Source organism: Anser anser, assembly GCF_964211835.1.
Source record: "Anser anser genome assembly, chromosome: 4".
Taxonomy (NCBI): domain Eukaryota; kingdom Metazoa; phylum Chordata; class Aves; order Anseriformes; family Anatidae; genus Anser; species Anser anser.
This window is the reverse complement of record NC_139724.1, coordinates 23084878-23106963: the sequence shown is the minus strand read 5'-3', so window position 1 is coordinate 23106963 and position 22086 is coordinate 23084878. Positions and strand designations below refer to the sequence as shown.

At 37.3% G+C, this 22086-nt stretch overlaps 1 protein-coding gene and 1 long non-coding RNA gene across 20 annotated transcripts in view; one reads left to right on the top strand and one right to left on the bottom strand.

Annotated features, from left to right (window-relative positions):
- LOC310899267 overlaps window positions 1–18524 on the top strand; it is a 32064-nt gene extending 13540 nt beyond the window's left edge. The window contains exons 3-4 of the long non-coding RNA XR_014584135.1: window positions 13527–13738; window positions 18436–18524. This is a non-coding gene — a long non-coding RNA (uncharacterized lncRNA). The remainder of the gene's footprint in view (window positions 1–13526; window positions 13739–18435) is intronic.
- LOC310899263 (uncharacterized protein) overlaps window positions 1–22086 on the bottom strand; it is a gene marked incomplete at its 3' end in the record, with an annotated part of 64101 nt that overhangs the window by 13411 nt on the left and 28604 nt on the right. For 15 of the 19 annotated variants that reach the window (XR_014584115.1, XR_014584116.1, XR_014584117.1 and 12 more), the window contains 4 exons: window positions 21503–21581; window positions 5713–5778; window positions 4950–5060; window positions 76–4493 (listed from right to left, as the gene is read on the bottom strand). Coding sequence is in view for 1 of the 19 variants with exons in the window: in XM_083835489.1 (XP_083691615.1) it covers window positions 21565–21581 (17 nt within the window). Of the gene's footprint in view, window positions 1–75; window positions 4494–4949; window positions 5061–5712; window positions 5779–17698; window positions 21582–22086 lie in introns of those variants that run through there. The other 4 variants (XR_014584121.1, XR_014584122.1, XR_014584123.1 and 1 more) reach the window with 4 other exon arrangements.

The window sequence follows — 22086 nt, the reverse complement described above, 5'->3', positions numbered from 1 at the left end:
TATCATTCTTAGTAAAACAGTTCTCAAGACCAAAATGAGGGAGGTTGTGTGAAAAAAGAATATAGCCTAACTTACGTCTTTTCCCGTTGCTTGTGAGACATCCCAAACTGGTTATGGTTGGAGATAGGATGTTGCTCTTAAAACAGTAATGCCTTAGAAATCTCCTCTTTGTTTTCTCTCTTTCCCACCACTGTACTAAATGATGGGGATATTTAACAGTATAATTCTTCGGGATACACCTCAAACTTAAAAGCATGACTGAGGTAAACATCTTTAGACTCTGTCCACAGCTGTTTCATGGAAGAAAGAAGGATTGTTATTTATACTTTCAATATTAGAAGTAAATTTATGACTGTTTATGTTTTAATGCCAGAGACATCTTTTTTTATTGCAGAAGTTCATATTTGTCAGCACAAAACCTGAAGGCAATTTTGTTATTGACAAACAGATGCATTAAGCTCCTTAAGCTTCCTTTCATCTCCTGAGTGATCATATCAACCAAAGATGACTGTTTCGCCCATGCTGTCCTAAAGTATCAAAAGCCTTTACTGTTTCAGTTTAACTTAAGAGTTCAACATTCTAATTGCTTCCGACCCAAATCTTATTATAATTGAAGACCAAAGCTGAAGAACAGTCCTCTGAGATTCTGAGAGGCCTGACTACAAATGATTCTGCCTCCCCTCTTGGTTCTCTGTATTCAGGCTCAAGATACAGTCACTGTTACCACTGCTTCTTCATTTAGTAATATCGAGATATTATTTGAGCCTTAGTGCAAGGAGGGTTTTATTAAACTCTTCCCATAATAACTGGTGGAAGAAGAATGTATTTAAGAAATAGAGTTTAGGGAAGGAAGAGAGTAAGTTTCCACGCATCAGAACAAATTGAAAATGAAAACCTGTTCGAAGCCTCTAAAATTAAAAGAAAAAAAAAAGTATATATGATAAATCACATGATTTTTTTTGGTAGCAGTCTGATATTTCCTAATACCTGCTCTTCAACTGGAGTCACAGTCACTTGGTGTAAATGTGGCCCAGCATCAAAGGGGCTATCAAAGGGCACAACTCTGGACAGGGAGGTACAGAGCAGCAGCCCCGTGGCAGGGCAGCTGCTGTAGGACCTGTTTCCCATTGAGGGAAGACAAAGCCTAATCGTGGCAGCAACCTGGGCAGATAAGCATCAGTTGTGCTGCAGGGAGCTGAAGTCAGCAGTGAAGTGGAGGAAGAGGAGTTGGTAAATCCAAATCCGGTTAGTCCTGTATATACAGACTTGTGTATACAAAGCTGAGCTAAGTGGAGAGGCATCACTGCAGGCAGCAGTTAGCTCACCCTTCAACATGGCTAGGGTGTAAAGCAAGCTTCAGAATTATGCAACATTCAGAATCCCCCTCCACATTTCCCCTTGTTTATTCCTAGGATCAAATGCATTGTGGATTTGCCATTAAATGCCATGTAAAGCATCGTATAAGCACATTGCACTATGCTTTAGTCTGTTACTGCTCTGTTCCTACTTGTCTTCAATTCAGTGCTTCAGCTCTATTTGTTTGTCACATGAATTCTGTAAATTACATAAAAGCAATTAACCTCTACATTGTGGTATGCATCTAGCAATCATCAATGAATACTGAGTAAGAATTATGTATGCATTCAGATAATATATACTCATATACCAGGTACTGGTATAACACAAGGTCAAAGCCTCTAATCCATCAGTGATCTCAAAAAATGCCCCATGTTTGCAAGAGTGGGCTATACTTAATTTTACTGAGTTCATCATCTCAGATTCAACTTAAGGAAGCAGCATGAAAATGTCCTAGCTGCAGAGCCCTGCTATTACTGAGTACTTGATTACAGCTATCTTCCTTTGCAGGAAAGTTCTTTATAATGCTTCTCCAAAATCTCCAAAAATGATTTTAAATTTTGGTTCGTTGGCTTAGAAAAGCTTGTGTTTAGCTAGACAGGTCTCTATCACATTTTGGAAAATAGTCAAAGGACAGTGCAACAGACTTAGAGGATTGTCTAGAAAAAAAAGGAAAAAAAAAAAAAAGAGTAAACAGAATCCACAATGAGAAATCCATATTTGTACATCTGTGCATTTGGTAAGCATAATGGCAGACTTGTTGATTTGGTACTATGGGGTATGAGTAAAATCAAAGCCTTGCCAGTACAGTCGTTGCACATAACAGATTGTACTAATTATCTTGTAGGTCCAATTTTAAATTCTAAGTATTAACTCTTGTTCATCCCAGGTGGGAAAGATAAAACCTTTTATAAAGAAAGAAGTAAGAATAAGTAGGTTCCACAGAGGAGAAGCACTGGATTTGTAACTCTTATTATATGCCTACAGCTCTGCATCCTCAAGTGGCTCTATATCCCTGTGTAACTGAAAAAATTGCTAAATGACATCATTCTATCAGTAATGGTTTTCAATAGACACACTTGTACTTCTGTGGATGTCAGTATGATATGATGCCATCAACACTGTGTACTGCTGCAAAACCAACCCCTCAGTTGTCTTAAAAAAAAAGAAAAAAAATGGAAAACCATCCCATTGTACAGTTTCAGATTCTTTTATTTTTTTTTCCCCTTCCAAACTATGATGAATCATATGCTACAAACAGACTAAAAAAAAATAATTAAATTCTCCTTACTCCAAAAAGCATAGGGCAATATTACCTGAACTACCACATACTTTCCTCAATTCCATCAAGCTACTGGCACTTAAAACACACAAATGAAGAGATAGTAGGCACAATCTCTGGACGAGATCCTTGGCCTTCAGCTATATGGGGGAGGTATTAAACTCTTGCCAATTTAGTGCAGCTCAAGCTTCAGCTCATTGCCAGTTTCAGAGTCAGGAGACAAAACGCATGCCTTGTGGCTTCTGTTTTCTGTCTCCAGGTCATGTGTTTGCCAAAGACTTGGATCACCTTCATTTACTATCTTGTTCCTGTTAGCTTCCTCTTTTAAACCTTTAATTGGCTTTGGTCTTGAAGCCTCACAAAGCTATTTAATGTCTGTGGTATGAGCCCTCTTTTGAAGTGATCAGAAACAAGAAAAAGCTTAGTTTGGTAGGGTAGTGAAGTGACTTGAGTGACCCAGTGTGGTTTTCTTTGCTGCGATACTGGTAGAATGGAAAGAAGAAAGAGGAGAACAAGGAGGGTAGGAAAAGGGAATATTCAGAAGTGGAGAACAAAGATGAAGTTACAGCTGTAAGAGTGAGGAATTTTATATGGTGTAGAAAAAGGGGACATATCTTTACAGACCTGTAATATTATGCATCTAAATATTCCTCACTTAGAAAACTAGTCCTTTCAATTGGCCTTGCTGACCTGCCCCATGGCTTTCATTTCTCATGCTATCTGTATCTTTAATTAGATACACTGAGGCTGAGGGCTTAAGCTTTTAAAGGATTAGACACTTAAATAGATAATGATGGCAGCCACAGTTGCATTAGATAAGATTGAACACTTTTGCTGAAGAGACGCAAGCTTCATATTTTATGGAACAAGTTCAACTGACAGAAAGAAGAAAAATTCCCAAAAGGCAAATTATTTCGTAATTGTTCACTAAGGGGATTCTTTTGCCTTCTTTAAAGCGTGATGCTAGACTGCATCACAGATAAAATATCAGACTCCATGGATCCATCTAAGTCTTTGATCCTGTATTCCAAACACGAACCAGGAGTATTTTAACTAACACTAACTTATTGCAGTACTTGATCTCTCAAAACTTTATGACTCTTTTTTTTTCTTTTTTTTTTCTTTTTTTTTTTCTGCACTACAGCTAATTAAGGCTGTAAGATCCACTGCCTGAAGCCTATTACTATTTCATTGCACAACAGTGTTACACTGGTAGTAATAATTAAAAAGTATAGTGGTGATATTAAAGCACATAGATGGTAATTCTACCCATAAACACAAGTATATAATTTGAGTTTTTAAATATATTTACCATAATAAAAGGAATTAGTAGTAATTGTAGTGCATTTAAAGTGGAATTAATGTACATGTTAATTACATTAGTCATGTTAATTTTTGAAAGAACTGTAAAGGTCACCTCATTTTTCTCTTTCTTCCTCCTCCTGACAACTTTCTTTTCCTGGCATGTCATCAGCTGTTAGGTAGTTACTTACCACACTGTTCGGACTTTATTGTTACATAGTGCTTACCCTTCTGTTTTCTTCATCTACTGTGTTTGGACTGAATTGATAATAAAGATAGGAGAAAAGAGCATTTCCTGGATCTGTATACTGGACTAAGCAGGGTCCCAAGTGGAACAGTTTTTGCTTCCAAATCTCCAGTATGTAATCATGAAGACCATAACAAGGCAATGTGTCACTTGGTATACCTTTGACTGAGAAGCCAGGTTGCTTACAAGAGGTAAAATAATTGTTTTCTTGTCTTCAGCAAAGGGAAATATATCTATCTCAGCAAGTAAGCAAGCATTAGTTACCTGAACCATCTGATTTCTCTCTATTTTGAAGATGTCTGAACTCTGGAAAGAAAAATAGCGCAATGGAAATGCTGTATTCCAATAAGAAAGATGTAGAAGGCTACATCATCCTTAAAAGACCACTTTTCAAAATTTATATGGAAATATATTCACTGATAATCCCTTAAAATAGCTTCATCAGGCTTTCTCTTGTAGCATATTAAATTCAGGAGCAGAACTAGTGCCCAGATGGTCCAGTGGTCCAGGGATGGAGCAACTCTCTATACTAAGTTTTGTTCGAGGACTGCAGGTGAGTTTAACTACTAAAGATAGGAGGCTAGCCTTCCCTGGAGCTATTGGAGGTGCACTGCATGCAAGCCATGCACCCCGTTGATCCCAAACCTGACCCAACCCTTAGGCTTGACTCAACTTCAGACCTGCCTCATCCCTATGAACTTCCCCAGCAACCTGGTCTTTTGGCTGATCCTAATTACTGTCCCCTGGACCTGCTCTCCTCACCTTGCTCAGGTACCATCATTTTTGCTGGTAAGACCACTCCTCTGTCTGCCTTGTTATCAGGCTCAGCTCATGGCACCACTTCCCTTTGGAGCAGCGTGCCCTTGATGGTTCCTGACAGATAAATGGAAGAAAAAAAATAGTAATGAGACTGCATATCCTGAAGTGTTTGGGGCACTTGCTTAATGGAGAAGTTGAATATTCCTCTCCTAGCCCAACCTAACGCTTAACTTAAACTCTGCAAATCTTAACTGAAAAGGGAATAAAACTTAGGTTCCCTTGACATGTAATTGCACTTATCACAGACTAGCAAGCAAGTTCGCCCTTTTTTCCCTTGTTTTCTGTGTACCAGGAAATCTTCAATTATTTTCTGTAAAGTAGAACAGTTTCAGTGAGCAAGGTTAAGAGAGTCCTATAACCTTGTTATCATAGGAGTTAGAATTGGCATACAAGATAGGATTGGCAAATTCAAATCACTTCAGGCAGATATAAGAAACTACAAGTGAATTATCTAACTACCTTTAGCTAAAATGGGAAGGCATTTCTCCTGTATCTTGGGATTAGTCTAGTAGATGTTCTTTAAAAATACCTAGTGGATTTGAGTCGGCAGACAGAAAGCCCAAAGCTCTACTTATATTCGTAGTAAAATGTATTTTAATGAAGCCTGACAATGTTTCAGGCTTATGTAGTCATAGGCATGCACAGAACCAGTATTTCACTGGTTAGGCAATTTTGTCAGTAAAAAGATACATGATAATGGACTTACAGCATCTCCAGGGTAAGGTAGCAATTGAAGAGGACTTCTGGATTTTTCACGTGAATTTACACATTTCTATGGAAAGACAGAAAATAATTAATACACTTCTATTTCTGATACACTTCACAGAATTGCACAAGATGCCTGCTGAAGTGTAACAGTTCTGCAGAAAGAAACTTTTTTTTTTGATTCATTTGTGTTATTCTGTAGAAACATCTGAACAAAAAAACTTACCTTTGAAAATGAAAACTGAGCTTTTCACAGAACCAGTTGGTAACATTAACAATGCAAGACTTCTGATTAAAAAAATCCCATGAACTGGAGATACAAAATAGCATTCATCAAAACTAACCACATTTCTAAAATTATTTTTGGTGACCATGATGAAGGATAGTACTGCTGAGAGAAATGGCAAGGTGATATTTTAGGTAGGTAGACTTTTATTATGCAAGTTGAGGTTTTGTCAATTAAGCATACTTAATATTACCATGACTGTTACATTAAGTAGCAAAGCTTCTTATCCAATTCTGTTGCAGTGTGCAACCCTATTTGCTTCTGCCAGGGTGTGTGCTTCAAACAGCACAAAGTAGATATTTCTGTTCACAGTGGGAAAAAGAGGTTTTAAGAAATTAAGGTTTTCTTTAAAAACAAACAAACAACAAAAACAACAACAAAAATGAAGGAGCTCTTTCTGTACGTTCTCTTTCATGCCCATGGGAACTCTACAGTCTTTGGATAAGTTCAGATGAGATTTGTCTTTGCATATTATTCCTGCTCCTTTTTATTTCCTTGTAGCCCATGATCCTGCATTCCCAGGCCAGCCATGTGTATGAGGTTTTCCGCAACTACTAATGCTGAGTTTCTAACACAAAGAAGAATGGCATAGAGGAGGAAGGTGCTTAAGTGCATTGAGTTTTGCTGAACATTGGTTTGCTTTGGAGCAAAAGGCTAGGCTTGAGGTTCGAAGAGATTACATACAATCAATCTCAAATTAAGGCCATGAGGGTACTAGGCAGCGAGCTGGAAGAAAGATTGGCAGGCTGAATGAAAGAGGGAATTAAAACAGCATCTCAGTAAAAGTGAATTGCTACTTTGTGTTGAATAGTTAAGTAATAGAGAAAAGTGAAAGAAAACTAGAAAAAGGTGAGCCCAGAGTTCAAATATCATCCAGTGCTAGGGTCCTTCTTTCTCTCAGCTGATAGAAATACGTTGTCTCTGATAAGTAGTGACTTCAGGCTTCTACCAGTCATGAATACAGTCAAAATTGGGAAAAAAAAGTTGACTTTTCTCACAGCTCTGTCACACACAGTTTTCCCAGTTTCAAAGGAATCGACTTCAACAGATGATTAGAGAAAGCAAGACTAGAAATTGTAAAGAACAGCATCAGATTCACAGCAAATAATTTTCATCCTTCCCTGCTTCATACCATGCAATATCCTATGGTTTCCGTGAGGGGAAAAAAAAAAAAAAAAGAGCTGTTTCTCTTTTACACTTTTCCCACCAAAATCTTTATATTCTCAGTAGAATGTTTTTCTGATTATACTTCTGCCTTTCATAGTGATCAAAACATATGTAAATAGAGAAGAACAGGTTTCTATTAGCAACTTCTCTCTCTCTCTCTTCTTTTGAGGGGGGATCCAGCTTCTTATTCAAACATATCACTAAAGCCAAACCAATACTAAATACATTTGCAGGGGAGTCTGACAACTGCAAGTGTAAGGAATTCTGTTTTGGATTTCTTATGAATCCAATACTAATAGCAAGTCTTTGCATGTTGGTCTGTGAAGGGACTTGGTATGCAGTACTCCGAAAAATCATGTGCATCTATCAAGTCAGTACTATTTTCTTCAGCTACAGAACTGCCTTAGAGATCCCCTATCTAACTAAGAGTCAGATCTGCCTATTCACTGTGTCTGAAATAGTAAAATAATCTGTATCAGCCAACAGTTCTACTCTCTTAACTAACAGCTAACCAATTTTAGCTAACCAACCGTTCAAAGTCCTATCTTTGTGAAGCTAGATACTACCATGATCAGCAATGATCTATTTATTGAGTACAAGCAATGCTCCATTCTACTTATGGGAGCTCACCAAAGAAAACTGCATTGCAAAGAAGTAAATAGAAAGTATTTACAGAAAGACATGGATGCTAGAATGACTTTAAAAATGAAATAGTGACAGACAAAACAGAAGACAACAGCATCAAACCACAGCTCATGTCCTTTCAAGCAAATTTTGATAGAGAGTCTTCAATAAATACTATATATGCAGATTAAAAATACAAGGCCATTGTATGGTTGTTTTTAAATCTAGAATTGTCTACTGTGAAACAGTTAAATGCACTGGGCTACACCAGTGCTAAATTCAGAGTGGTATAATAGGCTTTTTTAAAATTGCCACAGTGCACGTGTTTGATTGTGATATGTTTCTTTGTAAATATGTGTATACACACATACAAAAATAATAATTATAAATAAAAATGAAATTGAGTTATTTTTTATCATATGCTGGAGAAAAGTAGACTATTTTAATGACTAAGAAAAAAAGCACGGCTAACTCTACTTTAGTATTTATGAAAACAATTGTGCCTCTTTTCCTCTTCTATTTTACAAGACCATCATCCTTCTGTCTAGAAAAGTAAATAAATAAATAAATAAACCTGCAGTTTTGTGCTTGTAACCTGAGCTAGCCAAAATATATAAAAAACAGAGATCACTGCGTTTCAAAGGAGATTATGATAATGAATTTCAAACTTAAAATCAGGAGTTTTGCTGATAAAATTCTGGATCTTTTTCTTTGAACCTTCTGTATGTCTCTGAATTAGTGTGTATTGGCAAGTTGTTAGGGCTGTTCTGTGAGTCAACCTACTCTTTAAGGAAATCTCTCTGGGATAAACATATAGGATCCGATTATCTTTCACTGAACATATATGTCATTACATCCAGAAAAGAATAATTGTGATAAAACATAGAGGCTCTGCAGAGACAAGTCACGATAGTTACGCAATGCCAAGAATACAGCTTTTTGTTGGACCCTCTTTTTTCCCATTTAGTGCATGCCGTGTGACATGGTTCTATGTTCATACGTTGGCTATTCTGAGCTGTCCAAATATCACGGGACCTGGACTCTATGCCAGGCACCTAGACTACTGTGCTAGGAACACAGCACCACCACATAGCCTATGTGTAACTATAAATAATTTTTTCTCCACAGGGTATGTCTTCCCACAGTCTGCCAGTTGGTAGAACTTTTTTCTACCCTGCCCTTTCCATTTCTGGTAATTTCCTATCTCTTTTAATGCCTAGATCACTTGTAGTCTGTTCCAAGTGTTGCCTTCATCCCCTCTTCCAGTTCTGCATGCTTTTTTTTTTTTTTTTTCCTACGGATATCTTTGTTTTATCTGTCTATATTCTCAATTTTAACTCCTCATTTTTCTCCTCTCACCTAGAAGGAAAAGCCTTTAAAACACAACTAAAATCTACCTCATTTTGGTCCCAACATTGTTGCCAGAATGGTCTCCAAGCAGAGGGAGTGTTATTTATCTGTTTCTTTTTTTTTGCTGTTTTCTCATTGGGTTTGGAGACAGTCATTCAGCACCTGCATGGTTGACATAATGGGCAGATATGTTTTGTACAGGGAAAATCCTAACTGAATTTAGCTGTGAGAGTCCAATGACTCCCCCTTGATGCACTGAGGTTCAGGCAAGTGCATGTTTTCACAACAGTGGGGAAAGGTGCTTTTCAGGCCATATGCGAGTCAAAACTATTTTATGCCTAGACAAACCAATATTTCTTTTCCCTATAGTCCCTGGAAGCAAAAGATGAGTCATTTCAGCACATGAGAATGATTTTCCACCTAGTTTCACCTTCAGAGACCTTTGTCTTCACCTTCTGAATGTTTCTGACCAAATATGTCAAGTATAGTAGAAATACAACCAATTGAAAAAAAAATAGTCTTATGAGGGTATGTTAAGAAGCAACCTTGAAAGTAATCAATAAATGCTTCCTCAGTCACCTTTGGTATCCCATATGTGCAGATAATTTCCATGCAGAAGACAGCTGTGACAATCTGCCCTGAACTCCTTCTCTAATTCGTCATCACTTTGCTACTTATGTATAGTTTAAAACATTCACTTCATACCAATAAAAGTCAGAGACCACATCATAAAGGTTTATATATTGATATAGAGATTGATAATGATTGGCAGGCTTAAGCGTTTTCATTATAGTAATCTTTATTTCAGTCACAAACCTTTAACAATTTTTTGTCCACTTGTCCCAGTGTAAACTATTGAGCCTGAACAATTCTCTTTATATTATACTTTTCATGAGCGTGAAGGAATCTGAAATTGTGGGTGCCTTCACCTCCAGTGAAAATGAATTGTTATCAACATGCAGAAGCCCAACAAACAAGACTCCCTCTTGAAAGAAAAATACTGTTCTGCTCAGTTAGAAACAACTACTTGTGTTAACAGAATAGCTGAAATAGAACTAATGCTTAATTTTCAATAGACAACTATTGACCTTCCACAGTATTTGATCTTCAGAATAAAAAATCCCTTCATCTCTGATTACATATGCCTTCAACGGTAGAAACATTATCTAATCAAACAGAACATTTTGCAAAAAACTACTTGCCTGAAGAATAATACCCTCAAAATCCTGCTGTTGGAATAAACAGTTAACTTAATTACTGTATTACTTTCTGTTGTAGTCATTTTCACTTTCACAGATACTAGAAAAATGCAAGAACAAAGAAAAACAAAATGAAATTATCACATTTTGCACTGATTATAAGTCTTTTTCTATCCTTTTAATCTTCTCAGTGTTTCTCCAATAATTAATGAATGAAATATTATGAAGTAGGCATTGTGATATTTATCGGTACATTGCACATAAATCATTGAAGTGAGGTTTCACCAGTTGTATTTCAGAGTTCTCTGAAGTCAAGAGCAAAAGTTGTTAATTTTGATGGGAGCAGAACTGATCCCATGCTCAGTGACTTGCATCAGAAAACTATCAAGATTGTACCACAACACTGCTACCTTGTGGCACGACACAGAGTAAAATCATTATTGCTTTTGTGACATGCCTCTGATTTCAGTAACGGGGATGCCATATGTCACAAAATGCTAACGCCTCAACTTATATTTGAATGTACTATTTCCTTTCCATTGTAAGTCTTTACATGACAATTAGTGGAAAGCTATACCCATTTTACTCAGGTTAAGACTACAAAGTTTTAAAAGATGATGCCAAATCACTTTTCCATTAAAGTTTCTATTCATAAAGTATTCATTCTTAGAGATGCTAATTATCTTGCAGATTTTTTTAATGCTGATGTTAGGGAAATGGATATAGTTTTCCATTAATAACCTGAACGGGTTTGGAACTAGTTTGTATATGACAGATAAAAATACCCTTCCCTACTCCACTATATTTATGTCTCATTAGTTTATGGACCTAAAGCCCTCCAGGGATTGTCACTCACAAATCCACCTAATGTTTATGAGCTCTAGATTTTGCATTTGGATCTCTAATTTAGCCAACAGATATGGAAAATCATATAGATAGAAAACTCCCTAGTGACTACAAAGCTGTAGGTTTTAATAGAGAGAGCAGAAATAGTATAAGTATAATGTGTAATATAAGCATAATGCTTAGCACATTAATGGTAAGCTAAGTGTATCACCTAGGAGGAAAGACATTAACTCTATTTCAGATAAATATAATACTATCCCTTCCAGAACTGTTGGCTTCTAATGATAGACAGTTTAATAGGGTTGTGTGTTAATGCCATCCAGTTTCTGTTGAAGAAGGTTTTTAATGGAGCATTTTCAACACTAGCATAGGCAAGTGAGGATCAGCTATTTTCTGAACCAGTAGTTCTAAACTTTGCAGACCAATGGGTCATTTCTCCAGAGTTCTCACAGGCCACCACATCTTCTTCATCAATATCTTTTTTTTTTTTTTCAAACACTATACAAACAGTCTTGTCATAAATATGCAGCAATTGCAGGGTTCAACAACACAACTCCCGTAATTCAAAACTGCATAGGACAGTGAAAACACTGTATAGTTATTGTTACTATTCTCTGAAGTTTCTGTTAAATGTACATAAAATTAATTATTCTTTCTTTTTCCACAGCATTACACACGCCTCAGTTGAAAGATACTAACACACATAGAGAATTAGCCTCCTTCTTACTGGTTACATTGGGCGTATAGCCTCAGAACAACTACTGAGGTACCTGTTAAGTAAAATATAAAAATGTTTTCCTCATCCAAAGAGAGCTGTGGCCTAGAAGATTATATATGATTAAAATGAAAGGCTTGTAAAACTGAATTGGAAATGTGAGACTTTCCTGAGAGAAAAGATTTAGGAAAGAATATCAAGATATGGGCTAGATATTTAACAAGGCTTACTAAATAGGTGGATTGTCAGCAGCACTGTCTTATCAGTGAGTGCTAAATGAAAATTCTTGATGGACTCTACAATTCAGAAATTTGACTAAACAAACTACACAAATTTATACTTACATGAATCTATTCTGGCAAGAGGAATTTAGTGAGATAGTTCTGTCTCTACCTCCTTACTTTGGTATTAACAGTATACCAATTTTTAATTTTCATATCAAATAAAATCAAACTAAACGGAATGACCTCAGAGATTATTTTTTTTGACAGAATGTTTTTTACTCAATATTTTCTCATCAAGATCTTCTTTCCTTTCATATATGTTTAATACCATAATGTTTTATTACTCTTTCCTTTACCCCCCAAAATACATCCTGGATGACTGAATACCTGAATAGATATATCTTGGATGACTAAAGTTCTCTTTTTCTTACAGGGATTCAAATTTTATTGGGATTATTTTATTCACCTAGAAATTTTGAGGTGAAAATGATATGCCTGGTAAATAGCAATGTATCACTTGTGCTCACAGTTCAGCCCTGTGAACCCGAAGATAGATACTTACATTATTGTTCTGCCTGCTCTGTGTTAAGATGAATTCAAATATAATATTCCTGCCCTGATAAACATATTCTGAGTTACGTAACATGCATAATATACACATCTATACCATAATTCTTTGAAACTAATACTGCAGCTAGTGGATTAGGTATTTTATAAAAGTAATATTTGTAATAAAACTTGTCAGCACTAGCAACCTAGGAGCAGATGGGGTGTTGTAGAGATCATATAATGATGATTCATTGCAGTAAGTACACATGGATCCTTCAGATCTTCTTTCAGTTTAGTTCTTTCTTTGGTTTAAACAGTGATTACCTGGCTACATAATTATTTAAAAACCAAGCAAAAGTGATGTCAGCTTATATCTGCTAAGCAGATATAAGAAAGCTTTATCTTCTGAAAGCAGGTTCTTTCCTGCAATGCCACTTACTGATGTGAAATTAAATACCCACAGTTAAAATGTTTCACCTGATATGCTCTCTATTGTTAAGTCGGCAAGTGATCCTTGACTGATAAAATACATTTCGGAAATGTATCAGCGGGAAGAGAGGAAGACAATATAATGATTAAAGTACTGAACTGAGTCTGAAAATCTAGGACTGCTATTCCTGAACTCCCTACTTGTCCGTAAGCACGCGTCTCTCTCTCCATCTCGGTTGCTCTGACATGGAAGTAAGGCCCATACTGCTTGATGTCACAGATGCGCAGTGAAGAAAACAAAAACATGAATAATTGATAGATGCTTTAACCTTCAATAAATTATACTTTGCTGTGTTGATCCCACTGTATCTCCTGATACAAATAAATAAATCAGTTCCCTTTAATTAACTGCAATTACTTTTCTAGATGGAAACAGCAGGAACCATATTTCAAACTACTGCAGCGAGTAAGAGTTCACTTGCACTCTACATCCAGGCCACCACCCTTCTTGGGGCTTGATTTTAGCTTCTGAAACAGTGGAAAGTTTCCTGTTGAGCCTCAGCTCCATCAAGAAGCTGCTATGGATGCTCTTCTGGACTGCTCCTCATCTGCTGCCAGCCTGTAGGAGGTGCAGCCAGGTATTTAAAAGTAAAAGCAAACAGAAACAAGGGGAACCCATGGACTGTTAACAATGCAGCCCTTGGTTTTGATTACCTTAGTCTTGATCAGTTTTCAACTCAACCACACTGGCAGTTTCCCAATGCAATTTATACAGCCCCAAATATCTAAAGAAGTCACTTAAACAAGACAAACTATAACTGGAAGGAAAATTTGAATGATATATTGTTTTTTTTTTTTGAAGGAAGGGAAAGACTGTAAATGTCAGGGTTTTGCAGATGCTTGTTTCACTTCAAGATATTTGTGCGCTACCTCTTTTGGGGTAGTGTTCATGGCAGCTGTTTGCAGTGTGAAATCTTTCATAATAATTTTTTTTTCAGATGAAACACCATTAAATTATTTCCCCACTTCATTTTTACAAACCAGTTTAACAACAGGTTTGAATTTATTATATAGATTTTCAAGACTGAGCTTGTTTTATGCGTGGAAATAAACAACAAGAAGTATGAATGCCACTTACTATTTTTCACATTTTATACACAAGGCATTAATCAAACTAAATGAAAAAGATTAAAATCATTACTAGTTTGATAACACTGATTTTGCTGGAGTTAGACGAAAAAGGAGTTTGATCCCAAATTACTACAGTGTTAAATTTTCCTGTTTCTGATTGATTCCCTATGTCACAGTCTGTTTATCTCAATGTATGAGCATACCACTGAATTAAATGGTAAGTCAATCACAGATGAGAGATTTTTATCTGAAGACACAAGGAATATTTGTGACCTTACTGTGGTAGCAATATACAAGAAGGAATACATATACCTGGAGTCAAATGCAAGAGGTTTAAGTAAATTGGCTCAAATTATAAAAGACGGTGTCCAAATAAGATAATTCAAGTTACAGATTTATACCTGTCTAGGGAAATATTTTTAAGAAATATATTTGATTATTTGACTAAGAAGAATTATGTGTTTAAGAAATATTATTATGAACCAGCATCCTGCTCAGGTCAGTAAGACCATCCATCTTAGTCATACAAATGAATAGGTAGGAGAACAGGGGCCAAAGTTAGATCAGGTTTGAGTTTAACATGCTTATTTATCATATAATTATTTAAAATCTGCAGAAACTCAGACATGAAGATAATCTCAGACATGCATTAAATCTCTTCCACTGTTATCATATGTAAAAAAGCTTTTGAAATTCACTTCAAACCCCCTGAAAGGAAGGTTTTCACCAAAAAGTAAGTTTGAAAAAATAAGGAAATTAAAATTCTATCTTTACCAACAGTTACTTTCCAAATACTCTCCCTACATCTGCTAGCATTTTTTTGTTTTGAAGCATGATTTTTCCTCCTGGCTAATGAACAAGCATACTGTGATCATATGTTTCTGTTATCAAGGCTTTTGCCACAAAAAATCATCCCACTATCCCTACTTCATTTGATCCCTGACCTCACAATATATTCCCTTTTATTATAGGATAATGAGCCTACTTAAGTATGAAGAGTTGGCAGCTTTCCAAGGTGAAATAATCAAAGATATTGCACTTAATATCTACACCCTTAAGTTACTTGCAATTTCATATACAGGATGCCCATAAAGTAATGCAGTACAAATAGACACTAAGAGATTTTTCCTGCTGCATAGGAAAACTTCACAATCAAAATGACATATACAGAACTAAGATAAAAACTGAACTCCCAAAGTTACTGTGGCATAGCAGTTAAATCATCATGTTAATACCATATTAAAATGTTTATGTGTTTATTTTTGCATTAGTCCACTTCAGGAGGAACAGGAAAAGGAGAAGTTAAGCTGAGAAGGGAGGAGAATAAAAGATGAAGGTGGAGGATGAAACTGAAGTCAATTATCTGTGTGGAGGGGAACTGAAGGCGATGAATCTGAGAAAGTAGCATCAGCTGGCACAGGGCACAGAAAATCTAGTTAAAGCTGTTGAGAATTCAGAGTGAATCCTTCACAGTGTGCTCAAGGCTACTGCCTCTGGCTGACAGGCCAGTTTCTGCTCAGAAGACTAGCTATCGACTGGCTCTAAAGCTCTTAAAACCTCCCCTATATATCTCTGGATCCATAAACAGTGTGGTCAAGTGGGGAAAACACAGCCCCAGAATACAAAGATCAGCACTAAGTTGTTAGACAGTGACTGAAGAACATGGACACAGTTCCTCATAATCACGTCTCACCTATCTGTAAAGAGAGAACCTGGTACTGTATCACCTGACTCATATGGAAAAAAAGAAATCTAGCAAAATGATATTACTATATATAAAAGCCAAAAGAAAAGACAAGAGCACCAAAATTAAGAGAATAATACAAAAGAGCTTTTTAATGTTCCAAATTAGAAAAAAAGAAAAAAAAATCTGATTAATTTGCACAGTAATCATCCAGAATCAGCTTCAGAACTCTGCCTCAAGGACTGAATGTAAGGCCATGTGAGACTGATACATATACAGCACAGCTGCCAAAACACCAGGCATTGATATTACCAAAATTATGAGACAGTCTTTAAAAAATACTGGAATAATAACAATAACAATAAGCTAAAATAGATATTTATGTAGAATGGGGTGCATCCTACTACTAATTTCTTAAGCAAATATCCCATCTCCCTACAGAAAGACACATTTAACTTCATTTGTTGATTGACTTCATTAATACCTGGCGGCTACAAGGTCACAGAGAACTCAATGTAAGGGTGGGATTTCTATTTTTCTGGGAATTCAAACCAACTCCAACATAAGGTCATGAGTAGTTGTCTATAAAAACAGTGCTCCCCTGCTGTCATTAAAATGTGCATACATTAATTTTTCTTCCATGGTAAAAATTTTTTTGGATTAGCAGTTCTACAGAGAAAATCTGCATTCTGGGACCTTTTTGCATCCATTCCCTATACATATAAGATCCTGTATATGTGTTTGCAGAACTGCTTGAAAAATAAGCATTAACAGAATGTTGTTGTTACTAATTTCTATTCTCTGAAGAGAAACTAATGACAGTATCACCAGAAGAGAAGGGGCAGACCACCACACATAATAATAACGCGATGACGTCAGCCAGCTCTTTAAGCACCCTGGGATGAATTCCGTCTGGACCCATGGACTTGTATGGATCCAGGTGGAGCAGCAAATCCAGCACACGTTCAGGGTCGGTTGGGAGTTTGTCCTTCCCACCGTCATGGTCCTCCAGCTCAGGGTACCCTGGGTCCCGAAGCCCATCATCAGTGTTGAAGACAGAGGCGAAGAAGGCGTTAAATGTCTCTGCTTTGCCTATGTCATTGTCTGTGAGGAGACAAGCTAGTAGCGGACCCCTATCTAGTAGCGGACCTGTGTTTAATTGGGTTCTCCTTTTTCTGTTCACATATCTAAAAAAGACTTTTTTATTGTCTCCCATTATAGTTTTATATTGCTTATAGTTTCCCTCTATTACACTGTTAATCTCCACTGTGTTTGAATTTTAAGTTTTGCCTAAAAGCTCTCATTCCAATAAGCCTCACTTATTTACAAAACATGAAACTATGCAGTTAAAAAACGTGTATGTAGGCAACCAGGGAAAAGTGTGATTTTCCCATAATGGCATAGCATTGTGTTTGAAACTAGTGTACTACTGCAAAAATGTTTCAGCATCTCCACGAATTCCAGCAAAACAATGGTTAATTATTCAAACTGACCATTGCAAAAAGTGATTTTATGTTTAGATATCTACCTTGTAAAGTTCTGCTTTGTTTTTTGGGTGTGGACTTCATTGTGTATCTTCCTATAAGGAATTTCTAGGGGTTAAACCTATAATAGTCCAGCTGTTCACCCTTACTTGTAGGAATACTCCATTATAACTTACTGTTACATTATAACTTATTCCATTACAACTTACTGTAGCAAAACATAATCATAACAGTATATCAAACTTCGTAATCAAATAGTAAAAAATATAAATTTCTTAAATGTAAAAAAAAATGCATAATTACTTTTTATCAATAGCCATTTCTTCCAGACTGTAAATGCAAAATATAGTATAAACAGAATTTACTTTTTAATCATACAATAAAATCTTCAGAAACAACTTAGAGACTGCTTGCAGAGAGATGTCTCTTTTGTAGAAATAAAACTAAAAAGACCTCTTTGTTCAAGCTGCTTTGAGTATTTTTACTAGTAGGCCTTTGTATTTACTAATAGGAAAATTTCCATACAAAAGCACCAGTAGAGCTGATCACAGCTAAACAGATTAAAAGCTTTATATTTAAGTATTTCAGGGTGTAATATCAATTTCTTTAAAACTGCCTTTATATTTGGATTTGATAATAATGTTCACATTTCCTGTGCTCTTCTGCTTCATGATAAGAATCTGATGAGGCATTTTGCTTGGTGCCTTGGACAATTCATGTATACTGAGCACAATCCATCCTTACAGGGGAGTACTGGAGTTTCTACATCCCTTTCAAATACTAAGTTTTGTGTTTGTCCAAGTAGCAATTTCAAAACTCTTACTCTATTCAGCTAATGGAGATGTGTTCTTTGCTGTACATAACGGTTGAGTTTAGAAGCTGAGAAATGAAATTTCAGTGTAAGAGGAGATATGTTACAATTTCAGACAGAAAAGTCAGCAGTAGCAAAAAGATACCATCCTATTTCAAAAAATTATGTGTGTGATACATAAAAGTCCATTAGAATGTTTGATTCTTCCTTTTCTCCCTTTGACAGATGCAGTTTTCATCGAGAAAATGATCCCCTGAAGAAAAGAGATGGAGATGAATCCAGTGATTCAAGAAGGCTTAGGAAATGTCTTGTGCAATGGGAGTAATTCATATATATTGGTCCTTAAGGAGAAATCTTTAAAAACATCCATATGTTTAGAAAGACATTATAAACACCTGTTATAAGGAAAGTTGGAGACTTAGGAGTTTTTTAAAGTTACAGCTTATATTATTGTCAAGAGAAGTCCAGATCATTTCAGGTCACTCCTGATCTCTACTGCTACATTTAGCATCCACTCTGAGCCAGGCTACATGAGTAGGGAAATTTCTTTCTGTAGTTAAAAGACAAAGCCTGATCTTCACAGGAGAAAAAATAGTTCACTTGTGTTTGGTGTTTTCCTCCCTCTGTCTTCATTTGTAATCTCACTCGCAGTTCAGTTAAGCTTTAAGGCACTCTAGATCATAGAGTCATAGAATGGCTTGGGTTGGAAGGAACCTTAAAGACCATCCAGTTCCAAACCCCCTGCCAAAGGCAGGGATGCCACCCACTAGATCAGGTTGTCAAGGGCCTCATCCAACCTGGTCTTGAACACCTCCAGGAATGGGGTATCCACAGCTTCTCTGGGCAACCTGTTCCAGTGCCTCACCACCCTCTGAGTGAACAATTTCCTCCTAACCTCTAATCTAAATCTCCCCTCTTTTAGTTCAAAACCATTCCCCCTTGTCCTATCATTACCTAATTTAGCAGGGTCACTATCCATCTTTTTTATAAGCCCCCTTTAAGTACTGAAAAGCCACAAAGAGGTCCCCCTGGAGCCTTCTCTTCTGTAGGCTGAACAGCCCCAGCTCTCTCAGCCTTTCTTCATAGGAGAGGTGTTCAACTTCATGGCCCTCCTCTGTTAGAACAGGTTCACATCATTCTTATGCTGGGAGCCCCAGACCTGGATGCAGCACTCCAAGTGCCCTCACAAGGGCAGAGTAGAGGGGGACAATCATCTCCCTCCACCTGCTGGCCACTCCTCTGTTGATGCAGCCCAAGATGCAGTTGGTCTCAGGTTGCAAGCGCACATTGCTGGCTCATGTCGAGTTTTTCATCCACCAGAACCCCCAAGTCCTTATCTGCAGGGCTGCTCTCAATTAATTCTTCTCTCAGTCTGTACACATGTCCGGGATTGCCCTAGCCCAGGTGCAGCACCCTGCACTACTTGGACTTGTTGAACCTCATTAGGTTCACCTGGGCCCACTTCTCAAGCTTGTCCAGGTCCCTTTAGATGGCATCCCTTCCTTCTGTTGTATCAACCACACCACTGAGCTTGGTGTCATCTGCAAACTTGCGGAGGGTGCACTTGATCCTATGGTCTATGTCATTGATAAAGATAATAAGCAGCATCAGTCAAAGGACAGACCCCTGAGGTACACAACTCATCAGTGGCTTCTACTTGGACATAGAGCTACTGACCACTACTCTCTGGGTGTGACCTTCAAGCCAATTCCTATCCACTGAATGGTCCACCCATCAAATCCATCTCTCTCCAATTTGGAGACCAGGATGTCATGTGGAACCATGTCAAAGGCCTTGCAGAAGTCCAGGTAGATGACATCAGTCGGTCTTCCTTTGTCAACTGATGCAGTCACTCCATCATAGAAAGCCACCAGACTGGTCAGGCATGATTTGCCCTTGGTGAAGCTATTCCGGCTGTCTTGGATCACCTCTTTGTCTTGCATGTACCTTGACAATGCTTCCAGGAAGATCTTTTCCGTGATCTTCCCAGGCACAGAGGTGAGGCTCACCAGTCTGTAGTTCCCTGGGTCCTCCTTTCTACCCTTGGGATGCGGAGCGATGTTTCCCTTTTTCCAGTCACTCAGGGCTTAACCTGACTGCCAGGACTTTTCAAATATGATTGAGAGAGGATTGGCAACTACATTTGCCAATTCCTTGAGGACCCTGGGATGCATGTCATCAGGCCCCATGGACTTGTACATGTTTAGTTTCGTCAAGTGGTCCTGACCCTGCTCTTCACTTACAGTGGGTGGGACTTTGCTCTCCCAGCCTCCATCTACGGGTTCAGGGAAACGAAAGACTTGGGAGGCCTGACTGGCAGTAAAGATGGAGGCAAAGTTGTTGAGTACCTCAGCCTTCTCCATGTCTGTTGTTAACAGTTCTCCCTTCTCACCTATCAGAGGAGGTACACTCTCCTTGGCCTTTCTTTTCTGACCAATGCACCTGTAGCATCTTTTCCTGTTATTCTGTGCATCCATTGCCGAACAAGTTCCATCCATGTCTTGGCTTTCCTGATCCCATCCCTGCACACCCAGACAGCATCCCAGTACTCTTCCCAGGCCACGTGTCCCTGCTTCCACTGCCTGTGCATTTCCTTCTTGTACCTCAGTTTGACCAGCAGGGCTTTGCTCAGCCATCCTGGCTGTCTGCCCTCCCTGCCCGCTTACTTACGCAGGGGGATGGAGAGTTCTTGTTTGATCTTGATTGATCAAGAGATCAATCCCCTTGTGAATATATATCTACTACTGTCTTACATACGTTAGTGCACTCAATAGCTGAGATACAGTATATACTTGCATAGAACCTATAATTCAGTTTAACTCCCACAAAGATCAATAACAGTGAAAATTTGAAGTATACTTTACTTCAAGTCATATGAGTTACTTTCTGACTTCAGTGAAATCTTATGAAATTTCACCAAAATTGACTCAATCTAAGATAACCACTACATTATCTGCTAACTGCAGCCTTTTCTTCCTGAAATCATGTTACATCAGGATTTTTAATGTCAGTTTCTATGCAGAACATGAAAAGAAAAATTACACAGTGAAAGAAAAAAAAATATACAATTATAAATTTACACAAAAACAAGTGGATATTTTAGATAAACAGGGTTGGTAATGCAGGCATTTCTTCAGCACACCATGATTTTATCTTTTATCCTTATTTTATTCTTACTCTTTCAAGGAAATCTTTCACATTGTCTGTAAAGTAGACAGAATTTCTAACATTTTAATTTTTCAAAAAACAGCTAAGACAAACATCTGGCAGGAACAAATAAGGGAAGACTGACCTTGATTTGGCAGAAGATGAGAGATGCATTGGCTGAATAGCCACTTGATGTCCCTACTCATTCTATTTTTCTGTGATTTCTATGAAAAAAAAAAAGTGAAGCAAACGTTAAACAACTGCTTGCAGTCATAATACTACTTCTCTACATCTTCTGAAAAGCAGCTGTTCTAGTATTTGAATTACCATCATAAGGCACATGTTTTCAAGAAAATGTAATAAAAAAGTCATCAAAAGTCACCCATAACACAAAGGTTTTCTCTGGGAAAACCTGTTCCCATTACTTAAGAAATATTACTCTTCAGTGTGTGTATATTAAGGTGTTTATATTCATTGAATGCAAAATCTGTTTCTAATTCTGTGCCCAAAATACATTAAGAGAATGCTAAATTTGCAAATACAACATTAACTGCTTTCTTGACTATTTGCACATAATTATAGGTTGAACTTCAAATTGTTTTTAAAGGGACACTCTTTTAATTTCCACAGAGATAGAGTAATCCACTCAAGCTGGGACTCCAGGCAATAGTTGTTGCACCCCTTGTCATGTTTCATGTGGAGTAGAATAAAGTGATAAATAACTTATAT